The following is a 13,447-nucleotide window of genomic DNA, read 5'->3' as shown; positions in this document are numbered from 1 at the left end:
CTCTCTACAAAACCTCTCCACCCTTGATGGAGTCAGCAGCTCCTCCTAATTTCGTAGTCAGCAAACTTGCTCAAAACACATTCTGGTCCTACGTCCAAGTGGTATACATAAGCATTAAAGAGGGCTGACCCTAAAATGGAGCTCTGGGAAACCCTGCTAGTGACTTACTACCACCCTCATATAACCATTACATTATGTTTCTGTCTAGCTGTATGCTGGACATTTTGTCCAGAAGGACAAAAGCTGTACTGAAATCCAAGAAAATAGCATCAGTTGGTGTCCCTTGGTCAACTAGATGGATGACCTTGTTGTAAAAGGAAATTAAGTTAGTTTAACAGGACCTTGTCTTCATGAACATGTTGGCTGTGACCAATAACCACATTGTCCTTAGTATTAAAAATAATAATAAAGTTACAGAATTGATATAAACAAGTCATCTTGTGGGACTGGGATTAACATCTAGAGGGCAATCCCAAGATATGGCACCAACACCTACAAATACATTGAAACTGCCTTGATAATCTTTTCTTTGATCGTCCTGTCATATATTGCAAGTATTCTGAAGCCTTGAATGATCCTATTCAATCTGACCGCAAGTTACAGTGCAATGAATTCTCACTACCAGCATCAATCACAGTTTGTGTTAGGAGTGGAAAAACAAACTTCTTTATGCTTGCGGGTGTTTAATCACTGTGTTCTTGTATCTCTGTGTGGAACTCAAATACTGGACAGTTGTGTAAATGGTGCTGCGTTTGCAGTATAAAGTGGTGACTTTACAGTAATGAAGAAGAGTGTTAATTCCTAGACTCATACAGGATCAGCAATATCTGTGGAAGTTCTTACTGTTTGCTGAGCTAAGTTCTTAACAGTGAGCAATAGTATGCAGAGATGAGTAAATTGCAACGACTGTCAGTATGAAAAAAATATTTTAGGTGGATATTTATTTCAGTATTTCTGCAGGATGTCAAATCATAACAGCCTCAAGGGCCTGGCAGAAAGAGGCTGGGGAATTAAGTCTTTTCTCTGTGAAGAATGGAGAAATTTTACATATTTTGTATTATCTACTAGATTTAAAAGTTTTTGGGACTTCAAAAAGTGAAGACTGCAGTGATTAAAATATTTTAAATAAATTTTTAAAAGCTTAAATAAACACTATGTATTCCTCCGACAATGCATCTGCTGTGTTCTGTATCACCAGTCAAGCCTCAGTTTTTCATTTCTGACTGTTGCAGAATCTGAGTGGGTTGTAGATACAGCTTCTCCACAATGGCTCCTCTTTTGATGTATTGAATATTTCCTATCAGAGTGATCTTTATGTTTTTCATTTTTTAATGCAGTAAATAGTTAGCTGTTAAGCATGTGGAAAGGCTCATGTGCCCAGAGCCATTGCCACCAATGGGTCTGATATGGCTTGAACATTTGGCAGAGCTCACCGGTGAAGGCTGTGCTGATTTTTTTGCCTCTATAGCATTTTCAAGTTTCCGGACCCTTGCCAGCAAAGGGAAAGAAGGGAAATGCAGGTTTGATTTATGGATCCTCAGTGAAGTGTTTTCAAAAGGAGTGTTAGTCTTGACGTACAATGAGGTAGACAGTTTGGGCCATTAATAATCCAAGTGGGCAACATAACAGATAAATTTATGATGAAGTTACTGAAATAGATAGCATCTCAAATAGATATCTTGGTGATAATCATTTTCTCACTATTTAAATCCTTCATTTTTTATCTTCCAGATGTTACTACATTTGTGTGAATAAGAGTTCTTTCAAAACAATACTATAATTAGTATCAGAGTTCTTTCAAAACAATACCATAATTAGTATTTTAAATATTGTATGTGTGTGTGTGTGTGTATATATATATATGCATATATATATAACTGTTTCTTTTTTGCTGTAGGGCAAATTAAACCTGAAAGAAGGTTTGTAGAAGCAGTAAATCGGCAAGCATACCAGTACGAGATGGGTGACTTTCCAACAGAATGGGAAGGTAAATCTCGAATATTTTGGTTTTATTTCAAGATAACTTTGTCATTGAGCTTAGATTCATTTTTTTAATGGAATGTCTTGCTATGTGAATAGGCTGTCTCCTGTTTTTCATTTTGAGTTACTTTTTTATAACTGATTTGATATGAATTTTTAAAGTGACTCCTTTACAAATAAGTAATGTTTAGGAAATGAGTACGTAATAAAAATGTAAATAAAATCTGCCTGATTATGACTTTCTCCTATTAGATGTGAAAATGTTTGTGCCTGGGGGGGATGTGATAGAATAACCAAACTAAGTTGCTAATTATGCCTTCACTGCAGTGTCAGTTTGTAGGTCGGCTCAATTATTGGTGGCACAGTGATGGGGCTTTCTTAAAGTCATTGTTTTAATCGCCATATCTGGCTTCCAGTACTTTTCCTTGCATAGTCTTGTAGGAAGTTGGAGAGCCCATAAAGCAATTAATGTTGTTTTGGTTTTTTTTCCTCATCAGTTATAAGAAAATTTTCTTTCTATGTCCCAAAGTTTCAGATAAATTCAGGGAAGCTAGAGGAATTTTTTAAGATTAACTAAGCAGCCGTTGGAAGAGAGAAAGGAGAATGGGATTGCATGTTGTTCCTTGAGGTTGTAGGAGATTTAGCCTGGAGTGGCTTTAAGTATGATTTATGAACTCTGTATAAGCAAAGAACCTTGACGCATAGGAATTCCACCAAAAAAAGGCTAACCAATTTTTTAGTTTTTGTTCAGTGTCAATTTAAACAATATATATAGTTTTTAGAGTAGTTTTTAGTAGCCAAAACTAATAGTAATTGTGTATTTGAAGAGGCTATTCAGGAAATTATGGTGTATTTGCTACATTTTGGCATGTAAATTATTGATGTGGAATTCTCTCTACTTCTTTCCTGCCTCCTGTGAAATGAAAAATAATCTGAGTAAGAAATGGGAAAGAATGCCCTAGGCAGCCTGGTCTAGTATTAGATGTGGAAGTTGGTGGCCCTGCATGTGGCAGCAGGGTTGGAGCTTAGTTGTCCTTGAGGTCCCTTCAAACTGTTCTGTGATTCTATGAAAAGACTGGAGAGTGCAAGTGATACTATAGAAGCCAGTCAGCTGAGTGGGTATGGTTTAACACAGGGATTTTAGATGCACTTTGCTGAAAGCTATTTAACTCTATCCTTTTAGTTTTCTTCTTTATGAGGAAAGGGGAAATCGGATGCTTCCCAGGCTCTAAAGGTCTGTGCTTAACTTTCAGTCTTCTATCCAGACTTTTGAAAAATTTCCAGTGCATTTTTCCTGTGGGTGTTCACTTGATAGCTCATGCTGTTGTGTACTGTGATTGTTCCAGCAAATGTTCTGAGGCTTTGCAGGAGGATCTCTGAGGCACTTGCTGTTTCCTCTCAACACTAAAAGATTTGTATAAGATTAGAAGGCTGTATAATATTTCTTACTATTTTTCTTTCTTTATTCTTTGATCTTTTCTGGAGGGTAGCTTTTGTTTTCTAAATCTTCTCTGCCAGGCACATTCTTAGATCTCCAGGAACCTTCTCTCCAAATAGCATGCAAGTGGTCTGACATTTACATTGTCTCTGCTTTAGTTTTACCTGCACTTTCAGCACTAGCATTCTCTTTCCAAGCCTTCTCAGTCTTTCCACTTGAAGAATTGTGCTAAAATCTGTGCTGCCTTGTTTCCTCTTCTTTTTTTCTACAGAGCTGCTTTCACTTGTGCTTGGTTCTGCCAGGCACAGCTTTTTCACTAGTATCTAATCCATAGTGACCATGTCATGTAAAGCCACTCATCCTGGCACTTCTCTCAATTTCCTTATATCACACTGTACAGCTAGGAAAGTCCTGTAACCTTTATGAACAATAGTACTGTCCCTGGAAATATTTAAGGGCCAAAAACTTGCGTGGAATCAATCATGGGTTGCTTAGGGAGTATGAGAGACTGAATGAAATTTGAAGAGGGACTGGGATAAATCTTGTTGTATTTCTAAGGCATACTGCCTGTACAGCTAGTAAACTAAGGGAACTTGGGAATTGTGTTAATCAAGTTATAAATATTAAATAGGGTGAGACTGAGTAGGAAGCTATAAGGCAAATAAATGTGCCAAGCGTCCACATAGTAGGCTCAGTCTGTGCAAGCTGTTTCTCAGACTTGGGAGAGGATGTTTGAATGATAGTCCTGGAAGTTTACTGAGTATATGGCTGAAAGGTTTACACTGAGTTTTCCTCTTAAAGATAATTGTTTTACAGTGCTGTGCCGGCTTTAATTTCTGAAGTTAATCAGACCCATGGATACTTCAGAGGGCTTGAATGTCTATTAAGGCTTTTGTTGAACTGAAACATACTCCATATTGTAAAAATGGAATTGTAATTCCTTGTGTTCTCTTTAGCATTAACTGACTGTACACTTTTTATACCATGATTTTGAATTTAGAAAGTAATCCTGCAGAGAAGTTCTTGAGAATCCTAGTGAATGAAAAGCTGTGCATGAGCCATCTTTGTGTGCCTGCAGCCCAGAAGGCCAGCTGCATTCTGGGATGCATTGAAAGAGAGGTGGCCGGTGAGGGAGGGGATTGTCCCCCTCTGCTCTGCCCTCTTGAGGTCCCATCTGCATTATGGCATCCAAGCCTGAGGCTCCCTGCATGGGAAAGACATGGAGTTGTTAGAGTGATCCAGAGGAGGGCTGCAAAGGTGATCAGAGTACTGGAGCACCTCTTTTACAAGGAAGGACTGAGGGAACTGGGCTTGCTCAGCTTGGAGAAGAGAAGGCTCCAGAGGGGACCTCAGTGCAGCCTTCCAATACTTGAAGGAAGCTTTCCAGCAGGAGGGGTGGACTAACTTTATACACAGTCCTGTAGAGATAGGAGAAGAGGGAATGGCTTTAAACTAAAAGAGGGAAGATTTAGGTTAGATGTTAGAATTTTTTTACTTGGAAGGTGCCGCATAGAAACTGTGGATGCCCCATCTCTGGAAGCATTCAAGGTCAGGTTTGATGGGGCACTGGGCAGCCTGAGCTGGTGGGGCGCAGCCCTGCCCATGGCAGGGAGTATGTGGAACTGGATAATTGTTAAAGTCCCTTCCAACCTAAGCTGTTCTAATGATTGTAACCCATGCACACAATTTGAAGATTACATATTTTTGCTTAGATTAAGCCTCTTATATTTTAGTACGAGGCAAGGAAGTATGCTTTTCTTTTCCCTGGGCAATATGGATGCAGCCAACAGATAACCTTTCTGTAATGTTAATTCTGAATGTTGACCTACTGTAGAATATGTAATTTACTTCCTCAGGACATGTCAGTAGTGCTCCCAAGAGGAGATCAGCAATTTTACACGCCTACGGTGATTCCTGAGATTGCATGCTTCATGCTGCAATAAAGCTCATCTACTCCCTGTCTTGCATTTTTTTCCTGGTAACATTCAATGATTAATGGTAGTCTTAATTTGCATACTCACTTTTGCATTCATTATAGTGCCTTAAGTGCCAGTAGGAGTCTTAAAGTTCAATGAAAATCTCATGCATACTAATGAGATTGCAAATGAGTGCTAGTAAAAGAGTGCAAGGTTCTTAAGGTAGAAAACATCCAGTTTTTTTATTGCAAAATTCCTTTTAGACAAAGGTGACATTACAGTGCATACAGAAAACAGGAAGTGCCATCCAGGTAAATTAAGAGCACTACCATAATTAATTGGAAATGGAGGCAATCAATTCATTTTCCTAAAGCTTTGGAGGCAGACAAGCATGCTTTACTTGTGGTCAGTACATATATGTAAACTTGGCTGCTTTTGCCATTTTGAAGCATTTTGGCTGACAGGGTGTGAGAGCACTTTGTTTTGTTAATGTATAAGATGAGTGTTCATGTGGAAATCTTTTCTAGCTGCAACTGTCACTGGCCTTTTTTTAGGAGTGTACGTGTGGTCAAATACTGCATAACACCTGCCTGCTTGGAAATCAGAGATAGGGTGCTCAAAATATTTCCAACTGAAAACTATTGAAGATTAAGTATATTAAATTCCTCCTATTCTTCCCCCTGAGGAGTGGTCAGATGAACAATCTAAAAAAAATAGAATTAGAAAAATGTGTTGCTTTTGAAATATTGACGAAACTATTTGAAACTGAAGTAAAATATAGCAGAATGCACTGAATTCAGATGAAAACTTCTGTGCTTTTAATCTTGTATCTTAGTCTGTGCTTTGTGTAAAATGTTTCTGGAATGGATTTTTTCAGAGGAGATATTGTACATTGAAGCTAAATTCATCTTATGACTATGAAGAGATTCTAGTACATTTTTGTTATACTTCTCAGTTATACAGCCATGAATAAATTTTTCAATAAATAATGATTTTCTAATGCAGTTCATTAGAGATACAGTGAATGGTAATGTGAATGGTAAAGTGAAATTACCTGTAGTAAGTTGGAAAATGGTTTTCATTAGCTGTCAGCAAGTTTTATTTACACTTAAATGAACAAAATTTATAATTCTGACACGTATTAAAAGAAGGAAAGTGATAGCCCTGGAATAGCATGTATTCAGAGGCTTTTTATAGATGGAAAAAAAATAGAATCAAAAAACGATAGAATTGCTCAGGTTGGAAAAGACCTTCAAGATCATTCAAGTCCGACCACAACCTAACCATACTACCCTAACTAACAACCCTTCACTAAATCATGTCCCTGGGCACCACATCCAAATGGTTTTTTGAACACATGCAGGGTTAGTGACTCAACCACCTCCCTGGGGAGCCTATGCCAGTGCTTAGCCACCCTTATTGTAGAGAAGTTTTTCCTGATATCCGGCATAAACTTACCCTGGTGCAACTTGAGGCCATTTCCCTTGTCCTGTCTCCAGTGGAGCTCTTGCTGTAAGCACCTTTCAGATACTGGAAGAGAGCAATAAGGTCTCCTCTCAGCCTCCTCTTCCCCAAACTAAAAAGTCCCAGTTCCTTCAATCTCTCCTCGTAGGACATATTCTCCAAGCTCTTCTAAGCCTTGTTGCTCTTCTTTGGACATGCTCCAGCACCTCAATGTCCTTTCTGTACTGAGGTGCCCAAAACTGAATACAGTACTTGAGGTGGGGCCTCACCAATGCCGAGTACAGGGGCAGGATCACTTCCCTAGTCCTGCTCATCTCACCATTCTTGATATAAGCCACGATGCCATTGGCTCATATTTAGCCAACTGTCCATCAATACATCAAGGTCTCTTTCTGTCAGGCAGCTTTCCAGCTACTCCTTCCTAGGCCTGTAGGGTTGCCTGGGGTTGTTTTGACCAAAATGCAGGACTCGACACTTGCCCCCATGGAAACTCGAACAGTTTACATTGGCCCATCAATACAGTCTACCCAGCTCCCTCTATAGTGCCCTTCTCCCCTCAGGCAGATCAACACTCCCTCTCAGCTTGGTGTTGTCTTCAAACTTACTGAGGGTGCTCTCAATCCCCTCATCAAGATCATTAATAAAGATGGTAAATAGAAGTGGTCGCAGTACTCGTGATTGGCCACCAACTGGATTTAACCCCATTGACCACAACTCTTTGGGCCCAGCCATTCAGCCAGTGTTTCACCCAGCAGAGCGTATGCCCATCCAAACCATGGGCAGCCAATTCCTTCACAAGAACATTGTGGAAGAGATGATAACTGTATATTGTGGAAGAGCACGATAACTGTGTGTGTTATTTGTTATTTGTGAATTTAAATGGATACATTTTTGATAATAGTATATTTGGGTAATGGTATGAGAAATGAACTGAGGATAGTTTGATTGTTTTTGAGTGTTTCTATTAACTGTGATATATTAATAATTCATTAATTCAGCTCGGAAAGCAAATGGTATCCCGTGCTCCATCAGAAGAGGAGTGGACAGCAGGGACAGGGAGGTGATTGTCCGTCTCTACTCTGCTCTTGTGAGGCCCTATCTGGAGTACTGCGTCCAGGTCTGGAGCCCCCAGTACAAAAAAGACAGGGAGTTGTTGGAGAGGGTCAAGAGTAGAGCCACAAAGATAGGACTGGAGCACCTCCACTACAAAGACAGGCTGAGGGAGCCTACAAGTTGCAGGAGGGAAATCAACTCTTTGAAAGGGTTGATAACTGCAGGACAAGGGGAAATGGTTTTAAGGTGAGGGAGGGAAGATTTAGGTTGGATCTCAGGGGAAAGTTCTTTACAGAGAGAGTGCTGGAACAGGCTGCCCAGAGAGGTTGTGGATGCCCCATCCCTGGAGGTGTTCAAGGCCAGATTGAATGGGGCCCTGGGCAGCCTGGTCTAGTATTGAATGGGGACGTTGGTGGCCCTCCATGAGGGAGGAGGTTGGAGATTCATGATCCTTGAGGTCCCTTCCAACCCTGGCTATTCTGTGATTCTGTGAATGAAAACAAGTTGCATAATGCTCCTCAATTCTTGAGTTCTGTTGACATAACTTGTACACAGTGTACTACCCTTTACTGTGCTTCTTGTACTCAGGCAGATGATCAAATGATAAAATCTTTTAACAGAAGTATTCCGTTCATCTGAAAATCATTACCGAAATAACTGACTATGAGTCCTATCTGTCAGTGAAAAAAAATCTATTGTAATGACTGTTTCAACAATAGTTTGTAGCTGCAGCTCATTTTGTGTAGAATTTCAAATTTTAAGGTTATTTTTAAGAATTACTAAGTTGTAACCAGTTGAAATTAGGATGCAGCTGTGAAAATGTTTGCGTTTTAAGAAAATACTGGCAATTTCAACAAAATGAAGTCATTTTTAGGTGCTGAGAGCAGTAAAATTGAGACCAGGGGGATTGTAACAAATTACATCCACGTGACAAATAAATGAGGCACAGAAAGGAAAGAAGATGATACTTCATGGAAAGTAATCCTCACACTTCAGTTTTCACCAAGCATTTTAAGCTACTTCTTTTCCATTTTTCCCAACTGCATCTTTTAAACATACTTCTTGGTACTTGATATTTCTAGCACTTTCTAGCTTTTCTGCATGTGATTAGAACTGTTGATAAATATGAACAGTGATGATATTTTTTTCAGGAGGAAAGACTTTTGTGCTATGATTTTCTCTAATAACATTATTACTGTCAGCATACCAGCTTAGGTGCACGTCTTGTCAGATTTGGTATTTGGAAATTCTCGTAAAGTTAAAGTGCTTGTAAGTGCTACAAATACATGCAGAATGTTTTTCTAATTCTACAGAATTAAAGAGAAAGTCATCTTGTTGTAACTAAAGTAATGGGCTGGTTTTGCTTTCTAGTAACATAAAGCTTTTGCAGAAGGTTTGGTGTTGCTTTCAGTACTCAGACACTTCCCCCCAGTTGCGTATATAGGTCTTAACTTTGTTAGGACTAAAAGACTGTTGAGTTGACAGGTATTGATATTCATAAGTATATATGCATGATAATTTTAAGAAAATATGTTTCAGAAATTGTCATCTGATGGACAAGAAACAAACAATTTCATGTAATTGAAGATTATTTTATCATTAACCTTGAATTAGAGCTATTGGCTTTGCCATGGCAACTGATTTCTAAGCTGTGTAATGACATTTTCCCTGCTTTAATTCCATTCTTACATTAATTTTAAGCTATTCCTCCTAAAATCAACTTTGTCATGTTGCTGAAGCAGAGTAGTGCTAGTTCATTGTATGGGTGATTGCATTTTCAGTAGTAAGGTGAAATTGTGGCTCCATGCAGCTGTTAGCTCTTTGAGCTTGCTGCTTGATTGATTTGCAGTTCCCCTCAAAATCCAGTGGAACTGGAAGATTAAAATTTGAAATAATCCATTTTAATAGCATTTCTGAAAGAAATGACCAGGAATACAGTGTGTGAGTGATAATGTGTGATAGTGAAAATGGCATTTTTATTCTAATTTTCAAGCATGATAAACTTTTATCCAAAAATATAGAAGAACATTGTGCCTTTTATCTGCTTTCTTAATATTTGTCCATCTGCTCGCTGCTATTTGCATGCTTCTACAAATTCATCTAAAAAGTAGAAATGGGGAAAAAAATCAAAATGTCTATAAAATGTCTACAGAATATGCTAACTGGCACCTAGCAGTTCTGTGAATTCAACAGTTTTGAGAAAATATTGCATTTGGTAGAGGTACTTTTGAAGAGAGATGCATGTTGACTTGTTCACAGTCAGGGAATTTGTTCATCTAACAATTTCTGTAAGAGTTGGAGCCCTCTGTAATAATTCATTGGCTGAATGAAGAAAGATTGGACATGGTACCACTTTTCTGTCTGCAATGAAATCCCCTTGGATTGTTGCTTCCAGTCAGCTCTGCACTGACAGGCAGTTCATGGTAGGAGCAGACATGCAGCTGTTGATTATAGTTCGTAATGGGAAACCAAAATCACAGGACAACCAACACTGCCACTGCTTTAATTCTACTGCTGTCCCTTCCATGAATTTGCTGAGATGGAGGGAGCATCTTTTCTTTCCTCTGTTATTTTGTACCTTCCCTTTGGTGCAACAGGTAAAACCTTGCAGCCTATCTGAGACTAGGCAGATAGAGCTTGTGCAGATTTATGGCTATATTTTGCATCCCATGAAAGAACTTAGTCAACGCTAATGTCTATGAGAGCTTTTTAAGCTTTAACAGAGCCTGAGGCATATATAGGGGTTGTTTTTCTCCAGAGTAGCCTAAAGCTTTTCATACTTTCACGTTTTCTCAGGGTGAAACTCTGCTTTTCTCTGTAGCGAGCTCAACAGAAGGCTGGGTCTAAAGCCCTGTTCTGCCATTCTGGGTAGTGTGTAAGCTGTGCTCAAGCTCTCATAACAGGAAGATGTTTTTTTTCTTCTATGATAGCTGAAAGTATTGACATGGGACATAGCATATTGGGGCTTGATACTTTGGGAAATGTTGTTTTGGCTTGCTGTGCTGTGGCAAATTTTTATATAAATGTTTGCTTTCTATTACGAAGCCAATATAATTTTGAGTTGTAATACTGTCTGTTATCTTTGAAATATCCAATTGATTTTTATTTCTTTTGCAGCTTGGATAAGAAAAAAAAGAAAGGATCCACCCACCATTGAGGTAAGAGATGAATTGTCTTTAGATTTTCAATTGTGACAGTTAAAACTACAGTAATTCTTTTACAGTGGACTTTTTTGTTCTTACTTGTCCAGTAACTTGTTGCTTTGTGGTGAGAAGATAGTGTTGCTTGCCTAATTTAAGAAATAACATTAAGTCTTGATGTATATACTTAGGAAAATGAAAAATACATGGAAATAAAACCCCCAATATTCTGTTCTTTGTTTCTTTTATTTATTTGAAATTAGAGTCTTTAAGATAGTCATGTTTATTCAAGAGGGTTTTTTTTGGTTGTTTTTTTTTTTTTTTAATTACACCAATTCTCAAATTACTGCTGTGAATTTTTAGGACAGGTCCTCTGTGTATTAATGCAACCTTTTTTTCAAGGTAGCTGACATTAAAATGCGGGGTTCAAATTCAGATGCCAGCAATACAAGCAAACAGACTGCATTAAAATAGTACATTGCTAATGAGATGGGGGGGTTGCAGCCATGATTTTTTCTCTCAGTGGTTTCTAGTAGAACAAAGAAGCAAAATATCCTCTAATTTTAATGCTAATGACTTTGTAAAGAGTAGAATGAATTTGGCTTCTTGTCCGTGTATGCAAACATATGCACACATTTCCACTTCGTACCCTGGGCTTGCACTGTAAGTTGTAAGTGTTAGCTAGGAGTGATTGAGTCGGCAAAGTGTGGGTTACTACAGAAGATTCAAACTAACAGCCAGAGGGACATAAACTTGACTTAGGTCAATAAGAATAATTGCTTTGACCAAAGCTTTGGTCACTTGGGTCTTCTGAAATGCATCGATTGTGAAATGTTGTTCTGCCTACTTGTACATTAGGATGAGTTTGAGATGCTTTTCATATGATATTTACAAGCCATAGCTCCCATGCAACTTCAAGCTTTTCAACTGTTTGTGCCTTTTTTTGCCCTTTGCCTCTGAGGTTGCGGAGATAAGGGCTACGCTGCATGCGTGAATGGAAGAAAATGTTAAATTTACCCTCAAACGATGGGACCCAGAGAAGAATTAATACACCTAAAAAGAAAACCCACAAACTTTTTTTCCCTCCCTCCTAATCCTAATTTTTTGTGCAAAAGGGATACCTCAGAAAGCATTCCATCTAAGCTCGGACTGCTCTTTTAAGTGGCCATGTCCCAAGTGTACTGTATGCCTAGAACATTTGTGTTGAAAGCATCACATCATGTGATACTTGAAGGCATGAGGTGTTTCATGCATTTTATGCTATCATTTCCAAGAGCCAAACTCTTAATCATCCAGAGATTAACCTACTCCAGAGAACATGGGCAGCCCTAAGTTTAGAATTTGTACAGTAAAGCTCCTTCTGGCACTGGGGCTGTTGTTCTCATCTCATGTAGAGATGGAGTCTGTATAGGTGAGAGAACTGTGGATCAATGGTGTTCTGAATATTTTACGTCCCAGAACGAAGCAATCTATGGAGGCTGAAAGACTAGTGGGAATAGTGATGCAGAGTTAACAGGGCTGCTTGTACCTTCAGTCCATGAATTAATAGATCTGAAAAGCTATTTAGCCGTTAGGTATTTTACCTGCAGGGCTGTGCATTGTCCTTATCAGAGCAGAAGTATTATACCAGCAATTTGAATAGCAGTTACCTTTTCTTTCACAAAATCTCCAATGTGGATTGTTTTTTTTTTGTTTGTTTGTTTGATTTTGTCCTGTATAAGGGAAGCTAGTTCAAATACACATATGTTAAAAATTCTTGCTAAAAATTTGCAGTGCTTTTTAAATGTGATGCACAGCTTATTTTTTTTTTCTGTATTAGTATGGGGGGACATGCGTGTTCTACTTTCCTCTTTGGTTAGAAACTGTTGTATCACAATGTAATTGTAAAGGTAGTGGTGAAGTGCATACAGAATACTATTTGGTGTCATATGTAGAACTGACTGGCTCTAGTGCTTTAGGTACACAATTTGTGGGTAGGTATTGTGCATTATATTCCCATTTTGACAGTAATGCTGATATGGTAAACTGCTGTTTCTAAGCTGTGGAACCAGGGAATATTTTTGACCATGTTTCTTGTTGAATCTATGTATAACAAATCTTCTTGTTCTTTTACGTATTTCTCTTGGGACTAGGCCATTTCTGTTTTGTGCCTTAATGACATTTTACTGTCAACATCACATTGTAACACCACAGAAAAATATTACAATTCTTTTTTTATGATTGTCTTTTTTTTTTTTAGCCTACCTCCTTTTTTTTAATTTATATTGTATATTGAGCTTTATGTTAAGCTTTATTACAATTTCTGTTCCACTTCTTTGATCTGTTTGCCTACTATCCCCATGTAGTATTTTGTGGTGTTTTTCTTTTTTCTTACATATTTATCTTTTATTCAGCTCTCAGCTGTGGGTGATAGAGGTTGCCAAAATGCTTGTACATTCAGATCTCTTGGAGAGGTC

General features: G+C 38.4%; 2 protein-coding genes across 4 annotated transcripts in view; one reads left to right on the top strand and one right to left on the bottom strand.

Annotated features, from left to right (window-relative positions):
* NDUFAF2 (NADH:ubiquinone oxidoreductase complex assembly factor 2) overlaps positions 1–13,447 on the top strand; it is a 354,445-nt gene that overhangs the window by 21,946 nt on the left and 319,052 nt on the right. For all 3 annotated transcript variants that reach the window (XM_052670480.1, XM_052670479.1, XM_052670481.1), the window contains exons 2-3: positions 1,898–1,987; positions 10,969–11,009. In XM_052670480.1, coding sequence (XP_052526440.1) covers positions 1,898–1,987; positions 10,969–11,009 — 131 coding nt within the window. The remainder of the gene's footprint in view (positions 1–1,897; positions 1,988–10,968; positions 11,010–13,447) is intronic.
* The window catches only part of LOC128074290 (uncharacterized), a 497,996-nt gene that overhangs the window by 175,070 nt on the left and 309,479 nt on the right, over positions 1–13,447 (bottom strand). The window lies entirely within an intron of this gene.

Source organism: Tympanuchus pallidicinctus, unplaced genomic scaffold, assembly GCF_026119805.1.
Source record: "Tympanuchus pallidicinctus isolate F22 unplaced genomic scaffold, pur_lepc_1.0 scaffold9, whole genome shotgun sequence".
NCBI lineage: Eukaryota > Metazoa > Chordata > Aves > Galliformes > Phasianidae > Tympanuchus > Tympanuchus pallidicinctus.
This window is presented reverse-complemented; position numbering and strand designations above follow the sequence as displayed.